This window comes from Podarcis gaigeae (genome assembly GCF_964106915.1).
Source record: "Podarcis gaigeae genome assembly, chromosome: 1".
Lineage (NCBI taxonomy): Eukaryota > Metazoa > Chordata > Lepidosauria > Squamata > Lacertidae > Podarcis > Podarcis gaigeae.
This window is the reverse complement of record NC_139678.1, coordinates 136,875,513-136,894,403: the sequence shown is the minus strand read 5'-3', so window position 1 is coordinate 136,894,403 and position 18,891 is coordinate 136,875,513. Positions and strand designations below refer to the sequence as shown.

Below are 18,891 nucleotides of genomic sequence, written 5' to 3'. Positions count from 1 at the left end.
GTATTGTGATTAAACCTTACATGTAGGCAGTGAATGCGTTTCCACCACATGCTGACTGTGCTGGACAGAATGGGTGCATTCTGAGCACTGGCTAGAATCTGCATTCACCACCACCAGCATCTTGGATTTCTTGGTGCATTATATGTAGCGTGGGCAGAATTCACAAGCTTTCCTTTATCTGTCCAATGTGCCACAACAGTATAAATGAAATCTTCCCATAATGAATATATAGTCCTGTTCTTGAAAGCTGAACATTTGTAGTCCATGAAATATGCCCCAGCTCCATTGCAGGAGATATAGATCACTCTAAATCTTACGTAGACATAGCTGGGAGTAAACTGAACTCTCTGGGACTTACTTCCAAGTAAACATGCATAAATTGTATGTGTGTTTCCTTGTTGACTGGTATTTTGTTGTGGGCAAAGTTTGCAAATTGTGCATTCTGTCATTTTGACAGTAAGAAAATGCCTTCTGGTGCATACATTTTGTACCATTTTTTAAAAGATCATTTAGATAGATAACACAATATGGCAACCATATTGGAAGTGCATAACAGACCAGACTACCTTTTTTAAAAACACACACACACACACACACACACACACACACACAAAACGTGGTCTCTAATTTAGAGCATAACTAGGGCCAAGCTACAGCTAAATTATCTGCTTAGATCACAGTGTTACCTCGGGTTAAGAACTTAATTTGTTCTGGAGATCTGTTCTTAACCTGAAACTGTTCTTAACCTGAAGTAGCACTTTAGCTAATAGGGCCTCCCGCTGCCGCTGCACAATTTCTGTTCTCATCCTGAAGCAAAGTTCTTAATATGAGGTAATATTTCTGGGTTAGCGGAACTTGAAGCATCTGTAACCCAAGGTACCACTGTATATGGATAGCTTAATCTTTCACCCAGCAATGCCACTCCTCCCAAGATACAAGCATTTGGTATCTTATAGCATACACCTATAGCATCTTTGTGCTAAGAAGACATTCTGGCATCTTAGCAGCTTCCAGGAGAGGGGAGATGCCGAGAAGAGTGTGTGCTACCTGAACACCTGAGTGTCTTGTGGTATGGGAAGCTGAATGGAAGAAGTCTAGGACTAGGGCAAAGGATAGGTGCAGTCCCCATTCAAATGTGCAGGCTTCTGCTATTGCCTTTATAGAGGAACCCAAACACCCCCACTTTTAGTTGGCTACAGTGTTCAAAATTAATGTTTAATTCAACCAGGCAAAAAGAAGAAGAAAAAGGCCACATGCATGAAGGACCATTTGTTTTGTATTTTATTGAATTTCATTTATATTAAATTAAAAATATATTTCTGACAGATTCATGTAACAAAAAAGCAGAACAGTTTTCAAATTGTTCAGCTGGGATGATCAGTGTTGGATGAAGCTAAAGCAGGTTGCAATCTACATTTGTCCTAACAAACAGATAAAGTTTCCAAGGAACTTGGGAGGTAATACAGAAAAAGAACAATCCTAATCACACAAAGGGAAGGAAAGGAAACACTGGTTTCTCCCATAGCTTCCAAAAACAAAAGGAAAGGGAAATGATACTAAAATATATAGATAGCTAAATATTAACAAAAGTTAGTTATGTAATTTTTAACAGTGCATAATCCTTCATAGCTGAAAGATGAAAAAACTAAAGGTTAAAGTAACATTACACCACACACAATTTGTCATATCCTACTGTGTAAGCAGGTGCAGGAGGTTGAACACACCACAATAGTGCTAACACAGAATCACACGAATGTCAGAATGAGACCTCCAATCGAACCTGCAAGGAGAGAAACAAATAGGGGGCAAATGGGAGGGGGAAGGAGAGAGGATGGAATCACAAGCCAATTACTTATATACAAATCAACCTTAAGACAATTACATGTTCCAAGGAATGAGGCCCACAAAGGAAAATAAAAACTACATTATCCTTATTTACATATGCAACTAGCCATGTCTTTAACAAGCTATAAAAATACTATTCACATTTTCAAATTAACATACAGTAGTTTTGTTTTTAAATTTTTGTTTCAAAAAGGCAGCTAACTCTGAATGCATTGTGTCACATGAAATGAGGATGCAAAATCCACAATACATGGATGTATTGTGTCACTTTCCTGGAAGATTTCCTGGAAGTTTACAAGGTGAAAGTATTTTGTTCTTTGCATTTTTAACAGTTGTACTAGGAATGGAGTGAAGTAGCTAAACCCAGGATGTTCTCACAGCCCAATCCTAAGACATACTGCACTAGCAAATAATATTCTTTAGGATGCAGCTTGGCTACAGTTCTGTCAACGAACAATGTTGCTACACCGGGAGAGATTCTTAAGAGACCAGGATTCAAATTTTTGTCTTTGTGTACACCATCCCTGGGTCCATCATCTAAAAACAGCAGAGCAAATTTGGGACTAAAGGAAGTTGACAAACCCACCACTTCTCTTTGTCACAGTGTATCAGTTGTTAGAAACTGGTCCATAATTCAAGCTTCCTAAAAACCATGTGGCCAAATAATATTTGGAATAAAGAACTTTCAGTGCTACCATAAACATGTTGTGTTTCTTGCATTTAACTAAATTTAGCTCCACAGAAACCAGTCGGACTACCAGGGGAATCCTATGCGTATCGTTGCAAAACTAAGCCCCACGGAGTTCAGTGGGGTTTACGAATAGGGAAGTGTGTATAGGATCGCAGCATTAATTGCCCCAAATCTGATCTGGGTTAGGAAGCAGATTGTGATGCATATTTATTTTAGAAAGGAAAGCAATTTCCATATTGAGTTTTATTCAATAACAAATTAAAGGCTTTTTATTAATAGGGAAAAACATGTTAAACATGTTAGAAATTTTTTTTTAAATGGGCTGCAATCTTAACAGGGAGTTCCAACCTAACAAAATACAGTGCATAGCATGTGCATAAAAATTATATGCAATATACTTTCTTTTACCTTTCTCTTTATCTGCTATGAAGAACTTAAAAGTTACTTTGCAAACTAGGTGAGTTTACCAGGTAGCATGGCTTAGTCACTATAGAGCTAAACAACTGAATCATTCCTTTAGAATCATAGAATCAGAGTTGGAAGGGACCCTGAGGATCATCTAGTCCAACCCCCTGCAATACAGGAATAAGCAGCTGTCCCATATGGGGATCAAACTTGCAACCTTGGCGTCATCAGCACCACGCTCTAACCAACTGAGCGAGTGTGTGGATCTGGTGGCCAGAACTAGAAAAGAGGGTGAAAAAAAAAAAAAAACCTGCAGGTTCACTTTGGAAAACACTCAACCCTATGGAGAATTTCTTTTAAAAAAACAAAAACCCTCAGAAAATCAATATTTCAGCAGAGAAAAAGTTAAAGAACAGACATAATGTACATTGTACTGGCTTTGAGCTTGACCCACAGTTCCGTTAGGGTATATACTTGCATATACTTGGGTATATGCAAGTTTAGTCTCATTGAGAGTTGTGGCTCACTCAGATGGGTGCAGAATGTGGCATGTGAACATGTAGATTGTTGCTGCTTGAACAGATTGAACCAGTTCCTTCCCATGTGTAGAACAGATACCCTTTCTGTACCCAAATGGCCAGTGATTTCAACTGGAATAAAAACTGTGCACACCCAAGCACTTATTTTAACTGGATTATGCATTTCCTGCTTCCAGAGGATCATTTTGTTTCCTTGCATTCAAAGTTAGCTTACCTTTGCACAGCTGCTCAGTTTAATTATCGACCCATTTAACAGCAGTACCGTTTTATGCTACATATTTCATAGTACCTCACTTCAAAATAACGGATTACATATCTACACTTATAAAATACCATTCACAGTTTGTTACTGTGGTTATCGCCCCCAAAATGGTTTAGTCCGCTGAGTGCTTATGGATAATAATGCAAGCTGACTTTCATGCCAGTGGAAAGGAATTGTTTTCAAACAATGGTTATTTAAATAATCCAAATGAAGGTGCTTTTTCCTTGTGAGTAGCTGAAAGGTGCATTTCAACTGCCCCACCTTTCAGTGCCTCCTGTCACCCTGGATAGTACCTATTCAAATTTTGTTGTAAGGTTAGCCTCCCCTGTAAGTTAGCAAAAAGCTTGCTGTATCACCCTGATTTTCCTTCTCTCTTTTCATTGACTTTATGTTCCAGTCAGTTGCTAGGGCTAATGTTATTCATTTGCTGTAAATCCATGCCCATGAAAGCTGGTGTTTCACAAAGGACTCAGATTTGCAAGACTCTTACAGTTTTTTTAAAAAGCAAAGCATGCTTCTGCTTATCATGCTGGAAATTAATTTGAAAATTAGCAAGTTGTGTCTGCACAACAAGGAAGTTTTTTCCAGTAAGCATGAGTCCTGAATGCTGTATGGCTACTTGTTCACACTTCATGGTCCCTACTCATGTTCTACTAAAAACCTCCTTAACAACCCTCAGTTACTAATGCCTATCCTACAGCTTCTACCAACACAACTAGTGCAAAAACAAAAACAACAACAAGAACAAGAACACCCTTTGTAGCTGCTTCAGCATAATGCATGCAACTGATGATTTGTATGCAAAAAAGAAAACTTGCATAAATATTATTGATCTTCTAAATACATATTGAGTGCTGAAGTCCATCTTTCTTGGTGGAGACTTTGATGCAAAGTATGAACATCCCTTGCTATATGCTTTCAGAGGCTAAGGAAACTCACAACTTAATGAAGCTATGGTTCAGGAAAGAACTTACCTCTGTGCTCAGTGTAAATTGATCTGACACAAGTGTCTAACACAGGTACCATCGAAGTCAATTGGTTGTTCCCTGCTGAATTTCAGCTGGTTTGCATCAAGCCCCCAGGTGATTAAAGTCAAAGATGTGCATAAGCACATTTTCTGAAGTGGTAGGCTATGTGCGCACACAATGATTACAACGATCACACCCAGTTGCAACATGCTACCGCAACAAGATCAATAATAATTACAGCTAACCGTATAATCACTCTGTGAATGTGGGAGTGAAATGGCACTGTTTGTGCTGTAGGGAATTACTTCACAAGGGAACAAGAAAATTGAAATCTATCCCTTGCTTGTTTTTAAGTGCAAACACTGAAGGAAGGAAAGGATACAAATTGGCCTTTTACATTCTGAAGTGCTGGTGTTTCTGGCCATGGAACATCCTTGGTTTACATTTGTCCCTAATTTTTAACAGTAGACATAACATTTTCCTTGTAAAGCTTTAAACTGAGTCATGTAAAGAAATAGCATCCAAAGAAACAACTCCAAATGCTTACTCCAACATCATTTTATTTTTCTACAACCATGTTCCTAAAGGGCTTAAACCTGAACTCTAGGCAAGGTCAAATTACTGTATTTTCCCGTGAATAAGACTTGGGGTTTTTTTTAACCAAAAAATAGGTTTAAAATTGGGGCTTGTCTTATATATGGGTAGTGCTGAGGGGTGTTTTCTTAATTTGGAGTCCCCCAAAATAGGGGGCATCTTATACATGGGGGCGTCTTATACACGGAAAAATATGGTAACTTAATTTAATTAACACAGCCACCCTTACAATCGGTCACTCTGACTTCCTTGGGAATGCTAGGCAATGCGTGAAGGATCTGTGAAGATCCTAGAAGCAGCTAAAAACATTCTCACCCAGCTGTAATGCCCAGGATTCACTGAGGGAAAACCATGCCAGGTTATATATATATATATATATATATATATATATATATATATATATATGAATTATATTTGTTAATATAGGCCATTTAGCCTAGATCTATGAGAACACTAAATCTAGTTCCTTTTATTCTTGGTCTGAGTACTTGTGCTTACTAGAGAACTTTGTATGGTTCAACAGCCGATAAAGTTGGGGCAGTATTATATATAGTGGTACCTCGGGTTACATACGCTTCAGGTTACAAACTCCGCTAACCCAGAAATATTACCACAGGTTAAGAACTTTGCTTCAGGATGAGAACAGAAATCATGCTCTGGCGGCACGGCAGCAGCAGGAGGCCCCATTAGCTAAAGTGGTGCTTCAGGTTAAGAACAGTTTCAGGTTAAGAACGGACCTCCGGAATGAATTAACTACTTAACCCGAGGTACCACTGTATCCCATTTACCTGTTCTATGATACCGTCAAAAGTACCTCACATACTATGGGGCCAGCACAGTTACAACATCCTAAACACATCCATGCCAGATACCAACCATTTTCAGTGTATTTTGATGCCTTGTTAAATTAATGCCTATTATAGAAACACAGTGATTTCTTGTATGCATTAGTTTTGCTTTGCTGAATACTCAACATTAGCAGCACTGGGGAGTCTGAGTTTAAGTGAAAATGAGTGAATTATAAGGGGCATTGTTTTGAAAGCAAAGAGGAACATGGAAACCATAGAACTAAATTTCCCATTCCAATATGGAGAAAATTATAAAGATGGGATTGAAAGCATCAGACACATCAAGTAAACCTTGGGAATCCAAATCTACCTTCCTGTCTGCTTGCACAGTAACTCTACAGCGCTAGTAGAAAGAAAATTCTTCCGCTCTGCCCTCCTCCATGTCTTCTGAACATTTAAAGGTATGGTTGCAGAAGGCATATGGTTCAGATGGTGACAACAGTCATGAAATTAAAAGACGCCTGCTCCTTGGGAGAAAGGCGATGGCAAACTTAGACAGTATCTTTAAAAGCAGAGACATCACCTTGCCAACAAAGGTCCGTATAGCTAAAGCCATGGTTTTCCCAGTGGTGATGTATGGAAGTAAGAGCTGGACCATAAAGAAGGCTGATCGCCGAAGAATTGATGCTTTTGAATTATGGTGCTGGAGGAGACTCTTGAGAGTCCCATGGACTGCAAGAAGATCAAACGCATCCATTCTTAAGGAAATTAGCCCTGAGTGCTCACTGGAAGGACAGATCCTGAAGCTGAGGCTCCAATACTTGGGCCACCTCATGGGAAGAGAAGACTCCCTGGAAAAGACCCTGATGTTGGGAAAGATGGAGGGCACAAGGAGAAGGGGACGGCAGAGGACGAGATGGTTGGACAGTGTTCTCGAAGCTACCAGCATGAGCTTGACCAAATTGCGGGAGGCAGTGGAAGACAGGAGGGCCTGGCGTGCTCTGGTTCATGGGGTCACGAAGTGTCGGACACGACTAAACAACTAAACAACAACGACAACAAAGCAGAGGGCTACAGAAAAGTCTTAAATGTAAATATAATTGTTGTTGTTTAGTCGTTTAGTCGTGTCTGACTCTCCATGACTCCATGTCGTGTCTGACTCTCTCTCTGGTCCATGGGGACCAGAGCAAATATAATTAAACAACACCAAATAAAGAGATCTTGCGTAGCTAAGGCACAAGGAAAACTACAATTAAAAACGTTCAGACAAGATGACTTTGCCTTTCCCCATTCCTTGACTGGGCAGAAAGTTCCTCACTTCTGTTGTTTTTAACTGAGAATTTTGGAGCAATAAAGGTGATTTTTTTAAACAAATCAGCTGCTGGAAGCATGCAGCACTTTCAGCTTCAGTTTTGGCTTCTGGTTTTAGTGAAGACTTTGAAAATGTAACTCCCAGTGTTTCCTTTGGGCTCTGAGCCCAAATAACAGCTGACAAGAAATTCACATCACACCTCTGTAAAGGGCAATATAAGGCAATGTATAATAATTCAGAGCGAAAAAAGCTTGCTCCCTTGGCGCATGTGCCTTTTAAGAGAGGTAACATTTCCCATAGTACCCAGAGTTCAGGCCGCTTTATCTTCAAGTCGTGACTGCTGTGTGTTTTGGCTGGTTTGCTGTGTCCCTGCTTGAAGCAAATGTCAATTATTTCCCTCCTTTGTCACTTCTGGAAGTTTCCTCAATGATATTAACTACAGGAAGGCTATGGCAGGGTATTGCCTAACTTCTATAACTTTTCCACAAATTGTGCAATATCGGTACCTGTGTGATTTCCACTGTGGCAGGGTATATTTTCTTTAATCTACAGGATGCAAAGCAGTTAGCAGTGCTAACTACAGGGCTCTTCAACACAAACAGAAGGACGTCTGGCCTGAGGATACAGTTCTCACAGCCGAGCTGCTACCACTGAGAAGATGAGGCTGGAAGCTTTATTTACCCTGTTGTCTTTCTTAGCAGCATGATCCCAATGAAATCACGCTACTCGCAGGTTTTTTGCATTTAAAGGGAGACATGCTGGTTATTAAAGAAGAATTTTTTTAAAAAGGTGGTGAGATGAAGATTAAACTGCACTAAGAATTCATTTTGGTCTTCTGGAACAGATCAGAGCCCATCATTTCATGCAGTTTCCCAAAGAATGCTGCCTAAGAATGCTTTGCCAAAGGCCAGACACAGCATAGCAAGCTGGGCGGAAGTGAAGTTGCCTGACCCTCTGGCGATGGCGTAAGGACAAGCATGCGTTTACTAAGCTAGAGGAAGGAAGCTATCTCTACCAAGCAAAAAATGCCCCCCACCCAAAACAGAAAAAAGAAATGCTTCCAGTTAGTTTAAAGGTTGCTTCTCCTTTTGCAGGAAGGGGAATCAGACTGGTTGCTTAGGTAATGGCGTATAAGCAGGTAGCTATTTGATACATTCAAAGTTTTTAAATATAGCCTTGGTGTACATGTGAGAAGAAAAGTCTGGACTAGGGATGAGGGAAAGACTTGATTCAGGAAGCACTGAAAGCCGAATCAATCAAATTTGTATTTTAGAAACAATATGCAAAGCAAACCCAGCTATCCTTCAAAACTGCACCAAATTCAAGTTTTGTGATGCAGTTTCCAACCAACCATTGTTTACAAAAATGCATATTTTAGGGGGAAGTGTAAATAAAAATGAAAATATTTAGGGAAAATGACTTGCACAAATGATTGTTACAGATAGGTAGCCGTGTTGGTCTGCCATAGTCAAAACAAAAAAAATTCCTTCCAGTAGCACCTTAAAGACCAACTAAGTTAGTTATTGGTATGAGCTTTCGACCCTTCTGGAAGGGTCTGGAAGCTTTCGACCCTTCTGGAAGGGTCTGGAAACTTCTGTTTCAGTGTATCTGAAGAAGTGTGCATGCACACGAAAGCTCATACCAAGAACTAACTTAGTTGGTCTTTAAGGTGCTACTGGAAGGATTTTTTTTTTTTTGTTTAGAAATGATTGTATTATGGAAAAAAATGCTTTCAAAAATATGTACATTGGTCAAAACTGCATATAAAAGACATAGCTCACCTACTATGGAACTGCACAGTAATCCAATTTTCTGGAAGGAAGTGCAGGGCTAGAATTAATCTGGTTCTGTACAAATCCCTCTTAACAGGCAGCTCTACCACTGTAGTTGGTTGCGTACAAATCCCTCTGTACAAATCCCTCTTAACAGGCAACTCTACCACTGCAGTTGGTTGCGTACGTGCCAGGTGGGGATTATCAAAAGCGCAAGAAGGATGGCTCCACTGAGCCATGTTGTCATCCAAACAAATATTGGAACTATCTGGAGTACACCAAGCACAGCAACCTGGATACAGGACCTCCTGCAACCATCATTCCATGAGAAAATTCTGCTCTACAAAGTTCATGCTTCCAAGAGATTTTGAGTGCATTTTTGGAACTGTTTGCCGAATAATATCTGCATTTAGATGTAATGGGAGGCACACTGCAGCAATGGGAATTTCCCCAAGTTAATGAATGTTAATCTAGGACTACAGCAGAACATTGACACACATTCATCAGAGTGCGGAAACCTAGACGCACAAAGAAGACGAAGAGGCCATGAGCTCAAAGAGAGGGAGCAAAACTGGGGCCATTTTATTTTAATAATGTGAAAAGACCAATAAACCATGGATAAAAAAGGGAAATGCTCTGAAATAATAATGAATTTTCATAAGGATTTTTTAAAAATTTAAAATCACAGACTGCTGCAAAATGTAGAGAACAATTTAAGGCTGGAAACATGGACAACTGAGAAGATTATTTGGGTTACCTGAAATATATATGAAATTCACAAATCCTTCCATTCATAGTCTGGACTGAGAACATGGCATGGAGGAAGGAGTTTTCCTTTCTGTCATTCCCGAAAGCCTGCAGAGTTTTACTGTTGAACAAACTGGCATTAGGTGAATAATTGCAATCCATTTATTCATGTCAACACCTGGATAGGCCCTGCTAGTTCCCAAAACTTTAAAGTGGGGTAGGAGGGGAGCCACCCAGATGTTGTGGGACTTCAGCTCCCATCCACCTCATCCTGTGTGGCCAGAGGTCAGAGATGATGGGAGTTGCCGTCCAGCAACACCTGGAAATCCACTTCTGCTTTAAATAGATAGAAATGGACATGCATCCCGGCACCACTGGAATAAGAGATTCAAATGAGGTCACAGCCTGGATTTCATCTCACACAATCAATCAAACTGACTTCCTTATACATGCATTTCCCAGAATTAAAAGTTAATATGCTCCATCAATTCATATTTTGAGAGAAGGTACTGCTATGGGGGGAGGAACTATTTACATTTTCTTTTACTCTGCGGAATTGTTTTCTTTATGCAGTACTTATCTTGAATTGCCAAAAGCCCTGCACATAAACAGGTTTCCATCTTTGGTTACCCATAGGATGCCAAGATGCTTTGATGAATTTCTCTCCCCTGCCTCCCCCATTCTGTTCAAGTGCACAGGGAGGTCCTCAAATGCACAGGCTTTTACTCCTTATAGGAAGCAAATATATATTACCATTTGGCTTGTAAAGGCTTTTTACATGTGGGGAGAGCAGGATTGCATGCTATCCCTTGACTTTGCGGAGAGCTTTCCATTTATGTTCATTGAGGCAGCTCAGTTCTATTGGACCTTAGACTCTCAATAACTTATGCTCTGTCAAATATAAACAAACACACTAACCTGCTGAGGATTCCTGAACCACCAATTTTGAAACGGGTAATCTGGGGAACTGAAGTATTGCTAACTAACAGCACACAGCTCTGCATAGGATCCAACATTTGCAAAGGAGCCAAAACCAGCAGTTACCAGGAGAAGAGCTCCCCTGTATGCTCTTCATTGTGAAATGGTCAGACATCTATCTGGAGACTTCTATATTTGAAGACCCAGGAAAACCACCATAACTTTGCCTCAGTAATCCTATGGTATAAATGGCTATAGCAGTGAAATCTCCACTGATGGTAGAAAATGTTTCCTTAACACTTGCAGCATCCGTAGTGTCAAAGAATGTTCTGCTTTCATCTAGCAGGCTCCCTAAGAATGTAGGAACCACCCTACTGAGTAGGCTATCTTATTTCCAATGGTGGTAGAAGCCTCAAAGTTGGATATGAAAACAACACTTTCTCCCTGTAGTCACCCCTGGGGCAATACAAGTGGTTTTCAGAACCCTCTTAAAAGCCACTCTCTACCACCTCCCTCAGTGGGTAAACTAAAACTTCTGAAATCAGTGAGCAGCCAGCACTTGAACACCAATTCTTTGCGTTCTGCACACACTGCTTTTCTGCTGTGACAAATGGGAATTTGGCCAGCACATCAAGAGAATAAACTTCACCAGGCCTGCACACATTTCTGTCCATTGTGCAATTGATTCTGACACTAAACATTGTATTATGAATGTCTCCTTCCTTCTCACTGCAGTTTGACACATATTTTGAGTAACTAAACAATATTTTTTAGAGAAACTGTGTAATTGGAAATAAGTTCCATGCCTACAGTAAGCACTCTCCTACCTGGCAATTAAATGCAGATACTTAAAATTAAGCATTTTCTGGAAGAACCCAAGTTTTGTACCGCTTTAGTGGAAGGAATGAAAAAATTCTACTCTCACAGACAAAAAATGTAATTTCCAATAACTGGGCAGACTAATACTTTACATGCAGAAATAAGGCCAATCCAATGTGAAGTCAGGTCTCACTCGGCTCCATCTTTAAAGCAAAACAAACCTAGAAATATGCATTATTAGCTCAATGAGGCTCAGGTCATATTACACCACGTAGTAACTTAGTACATAATTTGTTCAATTCTGGGCAGATAGAGATTGAATGGTTCAGGAAGTTCAAGAACATGTAGTCTGAAAGACAGAGAAATATATGCCTCCTGATATGGAATGCACTTTTGAGAACCAGAAATCCCCAAGTTCCTGCCTAGCAGCAACTCCTGTGCACAGACATAAAAGAGTCGACCGGGTGCAGCCACCGGAAAGAGGGCTAAGCACCATCATGTTTACTGGGATCCCCAGGGCAGTGGGAGCCAGTGTTGCTGACAGAATAGATGAGAGTTGATGAGTTGGTACTCCTGCTTCCAGGGTGACCAGAATAACATGCTGGATCCCAGCGACAGGGAACAGTGGCTAGAGGGCAGTTATCACTCATCTTTAAATATACATTCATGCCATGTCTGGCTATCATCATATACCAAGGAGCCAGAAAACACAATAAACCCAAGCAAACAAACATCAAGAAGCAAAAGCACAAGCTTCCATGGGTTTTCTCAAGACATGTCAAATGTCTATAACATTTCTTTGTGGATCACCAGTGCTTCCCAAAATGACCTCACAATTTGAGTTTGCTACTCGGACCGTACCAAGAGGCCACTCTTGGGTGACCATGGGATCTACAATGGCTTGTAGGATGATGTGCTTTCAAAATCTACCTTGGCCAGAGGATTGAGTGGGGCAAGAGCTCCCCGTGCCCTGGCTCTTCTCTGCTCAACTTGCCTGGGGCTTTGTGCTGATAGCTGCAGAGCTATCACCTGTTCTGGACTCTGGATGTGACTGCTATGGTCACTGAGAGCCTTTGGGGTCATTCTGTTGGTGTTTAAGATATAAGGTTAGTAGGGCAGTGCTAAACCATTTTTAAAAGGCTGAGACTTTTAGCATTCCCTTTCCCCCACACAGGTGTTTTGCCCCTTAAATGCCAGCCATAAATAAGTACTACTCTGTTGCTTGGTGACGGAGAGAGGCTGGAGCATCATAGAAACATACTTTATGAGCAAATGGCTACCTATATCAAGTCAACACCTGAAACTATGAGCTTTGTTTGTTTAGCAGAATAAACCTGAAAGCTAGTTCTTGAAATATCCCCTAACATGCTTCTCTAAAATGCTGAAGGCACCCCTTGACTTGTTTTCAGTCTAACAGGATATGTGAAGTATTTTGACACAGCTCCCTGCCATTATTCGATGCGCTTGGTTTTAATCATTACTAAAGTGCATACAACAAAATACTATTGCCCCTCCTGCAATTTCATTAAACATATAGTGAGCCTGCAATCCATTTTCCTGGGATTAAGCCCCATTGAAATCAGTGAGGTTTACTTCTGAGTAAATAGGATTGCACTGTAAGAATGAGGGTGATTCCCCCCCCCCGCCCCTACTAGATATTATGTCTTCAGAGCTGTATAAAAAAACTTGAGCTAAAAAAACAAAATTCCAGTCATGAAAGGAACAAACTAAAAAAAAATTAAAAAAAAAAATTAAAAATAGCATGTAAAAGCCAGCAGAGAATGAAGGTTCGTAGATGAGAGAATGCTTTGAAATTATTTACAGTTTTGACTGAGAATGTAATAGCCATGCACACCCGAAATTTCTAAAACCTTGCTTCATGTTTCTTCTTTGTGCTAGGAAAGCAATAAGCAGGCCTCAACACAGTCTTTGTCTGCTAGTCCAAGTCAGTCCAGCACTTCTTCCCGCAATTCCCTCTGCCCTGTAATCTGCTTTCCTTTCTGAGGCAGCACCAAGGCTAGCTACTCCTTCAACAGTTTTCCTGTGAGCAGTCGTTGCACTGATGAACAAAGTTCCGAAGACTTCACTTTGTTTTGGCATTTTCCACAGTCATCTTTTATATATATCTATATTTATATATCATTATAATAATAATTCATTTTACATTTTAAATTATTTTATTTTGCTGGTCACTTCCATATTGCTTCATTCAGATTCCAGAATACAGCTCAGGGTGAGGACAAAAATTAAAACCATAGCTTAAGTGCAAATGAATTTTCCAGTGATCTGCCATGTGCGTTTTCTTCTTTATGAACTGAAGTCTGCCTCCTGACCCTGCCTCCTTTAGAAGCATGTCACCCTTAAAACAAAAACAACCCCAAAACCATGAATTAAAAGAACAACAACGGTGGATTTTCTCCCTCTGTCCAGTCCTCAGTATTCTCTACTGCTTCCCAACTTTAGCTGATAAACCAGAGGAAACCGAGGAGAAAATAGCTACATTTTGTATTCAAGAAGTATAAAACATCAACAGGAGGCTCTGTGCATATAAATCTTGGTTGGTGGCTTGCCCTCAAAAATGAGATGTTGTTGTTTTCCCTATAATTTTGGCCTTTGTGTCCTGAAATAATTTTTGCTTTCAAAACATTTGTTCTCCTATTGACCCGTAGAAAACCTGTAGTGTCATGCACAGAAGCAGGAAGAAGTTAGGTCTGTGCAGTTAGAAAACAGAAAGCAGAAGAGGTGGAGAACGGGGGACTGGCCGGAGAGTACTGTGATCTTCAGTGTGATCCCTTTGATGGGTGTACGGATGGACGGACACAGTGAACAAGATGGGAACGGCAAGCTGGGTTAGCCATTTTGTTCATGTGGTAGAATATAAAGTGTTAAAGAAAGAAGTCGGATTCTCAATCTCATTACGTCATCACTCATGATATTAAAAATGTCCTTTCCTACCCTCTCTTTTCCCTCCCCCTCCCCCTGCCCAAAACCGCACTGCCCCCTCCAGGATTGCTCCAGTGGCTCTCAGCATTTCCTGCTGATAGAAGCTGGCACTGTTGTGACTTTCCCTGCAGCATCAAAGCTGAATTGCTACGTGGAGAACTAGTTGGACAGCAGGCAACACCGCCACCGGCTTTTACTAGTATTCATTGGCTTGTCTGACCTCCTGGCCCTGCGGGTGCACAGAAAGTGAGAAATGCCAGCCTTTCTCCCTCCCTCCCTGCTGCTTCATTCACTCTTTACTTTTCTTTCTTCCCGGCTTCCTGGAACAAATGACTTAACTGTGCCTTTCCATTTGCAGACAACCACCTGCGGGAAGAACTGGCAAGAAAAGGAGAAGAGAGGGTAAGAAGAAGGGACAGAAGAGAAGGGAGACAGAGACGGAGGAGAAAGGAGAGTGCTGGTATATGGGTCCCCCATGACTTCCACGCTTTGGGGATTACACCACTGTGTTTCGGTGTCTGTAGGGTGGAGGGGGCAGCATTGTGCCAGGCTTCAGGGAGAACTCTGAGAGGTATTCGGGGTTCTCTGCCACAATGGGCCGGATCCTTCCATTTTGTTTGTAAAAATATTTTGTGCTGTATTCCTGCAGGTAGTCCGGGTGCTGTAGGGTACTCCGTGGGGGCAGGCTGTGATTCCAGTAGCCTGGGTTGTCAAACGCCTTCTTGGGTTTCTCTGGCAATGGAAGCCCATTTTTCTTCAGGTACTCTGCATTCTCGAAGGTGCCTGTGAAGGTGTTGAGGTACAGTGGCTCGTTCACATACTCATCCTCTGCTTTGGGTGGGCCATTTTGGCCGTTGTGATATTCTGGGTTGTCCAGCGCTTGAAGATCACCATTTTTCCGCCGAGAGACAAATGGGTTCTCCTCCACAGGATTCAGGTGATCTAGAAATTATAAAACCCATATGAGTCAAAGAAACAAACCACATCTGAATGGAACCTAATTTGAGCCAAATTTGTTTTAATATTTCTATGTTGTCAAGCTGTACCATGATGGGTTACAAAAAAAGAAAACCAGCTGATATTAGGAAGAAACAGATGAGCATTGTGCTGGTGAGTTGTTCCAAGTGGTTTAGTGGGCTGACCTTTAACAGACTTCATGAAGCAATGGATTGATATGAAAATGTCGCTAATTCCTAGCTAGAGAGAGAGTTGAGTCTGGGTGGGGGAATCTGTGGGCATCCATATCTTGGTTGTGCTGCCACTCCCATCAGCCCCATCCAGAATGCTCAAAGGCCAGGGATGGTGGCAGACAGTCCAGTAACATCGGGGGGAGGGCTACAACTCCCCATTCCTGGATTAGAGCTTCTTGGGTACGGATCTAACACCAGCTAGTCATACAACATAAAACTGCCCTGTCACTACTCTTAGGTTCAAATAACCTTAGGTTGACACAAACTGTAGCTTATTTCAGGTCAGTGAAAACAAACTGACAGGAGTAACGTTTTGTGTGATTTTATGATATGGCGTGTTCTCCAATAAATGAGAGCACCTGTTGCGGTGTGGGCCACCGGGCCGGACCTCTTGTTGCCAGGCAGGTTAACAGTTGTTGCCTGGCATTGTGATTGGATAACCGGGTTGCTGGGGCAAATTGTATGTTGCAAATTGGGTGGGTGGGACCATGGTCTTTAAATATTGGTGCACTCTGGTTTCTCTTTCTCTTTGCAGAGTGCATCGGATCAGGAGCAATCTTCTCATTGTCTGGTTACATTTCTTTATTTTCCCCCTTCTATTTAATCCTCTCTAGTCCCTTAATTAATTTAATTTCCCTTTTTTCCTGTTTGATTTCTCACCCCACCCCTTTCCCTGCCCTGTGGGAAGATTCTCCCTGTATCTGTGAGCGCTGCCTGTGCGTAATCCTCCTGGGCTTGCCTTTCCCAATAGGGAGAGAGCCCCCATTAGGGGCTTTCTTTTGCAAAGAGGTTTTTCCCCACTTTTGCCTGTTTAATTGTGGGGCTAGTCAGGGCTGTTCCCAGCTTAGCTAGAATCACTTCGTTTATAGTATCCCCAAAGGTTGGCTTTATTTTGGGTGCATGCAGAGCTGTTGGCTGAGTTTTAATTTAGCCTTGGGTGGGAGCACTATATTGAGTTCCTTTAATATTGCAATGAGACAAAAAAGGCAGAGAGCAGAAGCATGGAGGCCTTCACGGCCTGCTCGGCCTGCACATATCATTCAGGCCTAAGCCTGCTACAGTTAGCAGTAGAGTAATTGTTAAGTCTCTGTGACATGTGACTCACTTTCTCTATAAGAATTTATCTGTTTGTTTGCAGGCTCACTTGTTGCTAATGTATATCTTAGACAGAGTGGAGCCAGAGGCTCTCTGTGCCTCCAGTGAGCACTCTGTGTATGCTCTTTAACTATGCTGTTTCAGAACAAGTTTATTTTCTTCAAGTTTGTTTTGCCCTGATAGTGGCAATTGCCATTTTAGAGACGAACCATTGTGGCTTAGTGGCTAGAGCGCAGGACTAGGACCTGGGAGACAGGATTCATATCCCCCACTTAGCCATTGTTATCACAAAACAAAACAAGCTGCGCCTTTTGGACTATTCTGTTGCTGGATAGTTCGGCCCACTTGTTATATTGCTCCCAAAAAGAACTTTGGGTTTCTTGAGGAGGTGCTTCCCTCTAAAGGGCAAGCAGGGGTACTTGGACAGGCGGTGGGCTGCCTCGAGTTTGTTATCTCGTTGGAAACATTTATGTCTGGCCTAGCAGGTGATCTTAGGGCTTGGCTCTAGAATTTGATGGCCTCTGGCAGCGTTTCTGGCCTGAATAGCATCCCCATGTGTGCACAAAGTATTGGTTTCACCTGTTCCTCACATTGTTTAGGTTTTTTCTTTTTGCAGACTATGACAGGGCCTTTGCAGATGCCTCCAGAGCTTGCCTCTCCTGCAGAGGATGACTTGTTGATGCCCCAGGTGCCTTCTTCCAGAAGGAAGCGTCTTCAGAGGCAGGAAAAAAGCGGAGCAGGGGTGATGCTTACACCTCCTTGCAGGTAAATCATCACTGGGCTCTGATGATGATTCAGACATCACCTTGGACCTCTCCAGGGGTCAGGGTCAGGCTGTTCCAGGTCTTTAGGGATCATCCTGGATAGCTCAGCTGGTCAGCGTATGGTGCCGGTAATGCCTAGGTTGCAGGATTGGTCCCTGTATGGGACAGCTGCATGCTCTCTCATCACTCTACCTGGACACTGAGGTCCAGCGCCAAGGGCCTTTCTGGTGGTTCCCTCTCTGTGAGAAGCCAAGTTACAGGGCACCAGGTGGAGGGCCTTCTCGGAAGTGGCACCTGCCCTGTGGTACACCCTCCCACCAGATGTCTACTACCAGACTTTTTAGAAGACATCTAAGGCAGCCCTGTTTAGGGAAGCCTTTAATGTTTGCTGCATTACTGTATTTTAATCTTTTGTTGGAAGCTGCCCAGAGTGGCTGGGGAAGCCCAGCCAGATGGATGGGGTACAAATAGATTATTATTATTATTATTATTATTATTTATATTGTGGGTGAGTGGACTAGATGATCCTCAGGGTCCCTTCCACCCCACTATTCTTTAAGTTGCTATTCACTATGGGAATGTTAGATGCAGGGCTGCCATCATCCCCTCAGCTTGCTAGGATCGCAGGGACGGGGACATGTGGACCACTTGTGCAGTTCCACATTTCAAATGGAAATCCCCTGAGCAATAGTACCTTAAGCTGGTATGCAGGAAGCTGGCCCGGCAGCAGCTTTGTTGGGACTTTTTAGGGTTTCTGGCCGGCGTTGGCCCTGTAAATTTACACATCATGGTGGCAACACTAGGCAGGGCATTTTGCCCAATGTGGGGGCTAGGGGCTAGCAAGCAATAACTCAATACCTCTCGCCCATATTTCAAAAACAAAAACAAAACAAAAAAAAATCTTCCTTGAAAGCCTGGCCAAATGGTCATCTAGATAGGTCAGTGGTTTTGCGCTTGTGGGAAGGGTTTTCCCATGGTTTGGGATTCCGCTGGCTCTTCAGCCAGTGGCTCAGAATACAGCAACTCTAAGCCAGTCAGAGAGCTACCTGTGTTAGCAAGTTAGAAGGTTAGGAAGCAGCTTTCATTGGTCGTATGGTGGTATCCCCTTGATTCTCCTGATATTCCTATTTTCATTTATCCCTTTGGGGATCGTCCCTAGGAAAGCCCCATACAATCCCCCATATAATTCATCACATCCCAAAGGCACCTCAGTGAATGACTCTCTGGAATTGTTCTGCA

General features: G+C 42.0%; 1 protein-coding gene across 5 annotated transcripts in view; it reads right to left on the bottom strand.

Moving 5' to 3' along the window:
* Positions 1-1,263: 1,263 nt before the first annotated feature.
* The window catches only part of ERBB4 (erb-b2 receptor tyrosine kinase 4), an 837,205-nt gene continuing 819,577 nt past the window's right edge, over positions 1,264-18,891 (bottom strand). For 4 of the 5 annotated variants that reach the window (XM_083704220.1, XM_083704222.1, XM_083704219.1 and 1 more), the window contains one exon: positions 13,401-15,545. In XM_083704220.1, the coding sequence (XP_083560346.1) occupies positions 15,100-15,545 (446 nt within the window). In that variant the 3' untranslated portion in view covers positions 13,401-15,099. Of the gene's footprint in view, positions 7,094-13,400; positions 15,546-18,891 lie in introns of those variants that run through there. The other variant, XR_014556491.1, reaches the window with a different exon arrangement.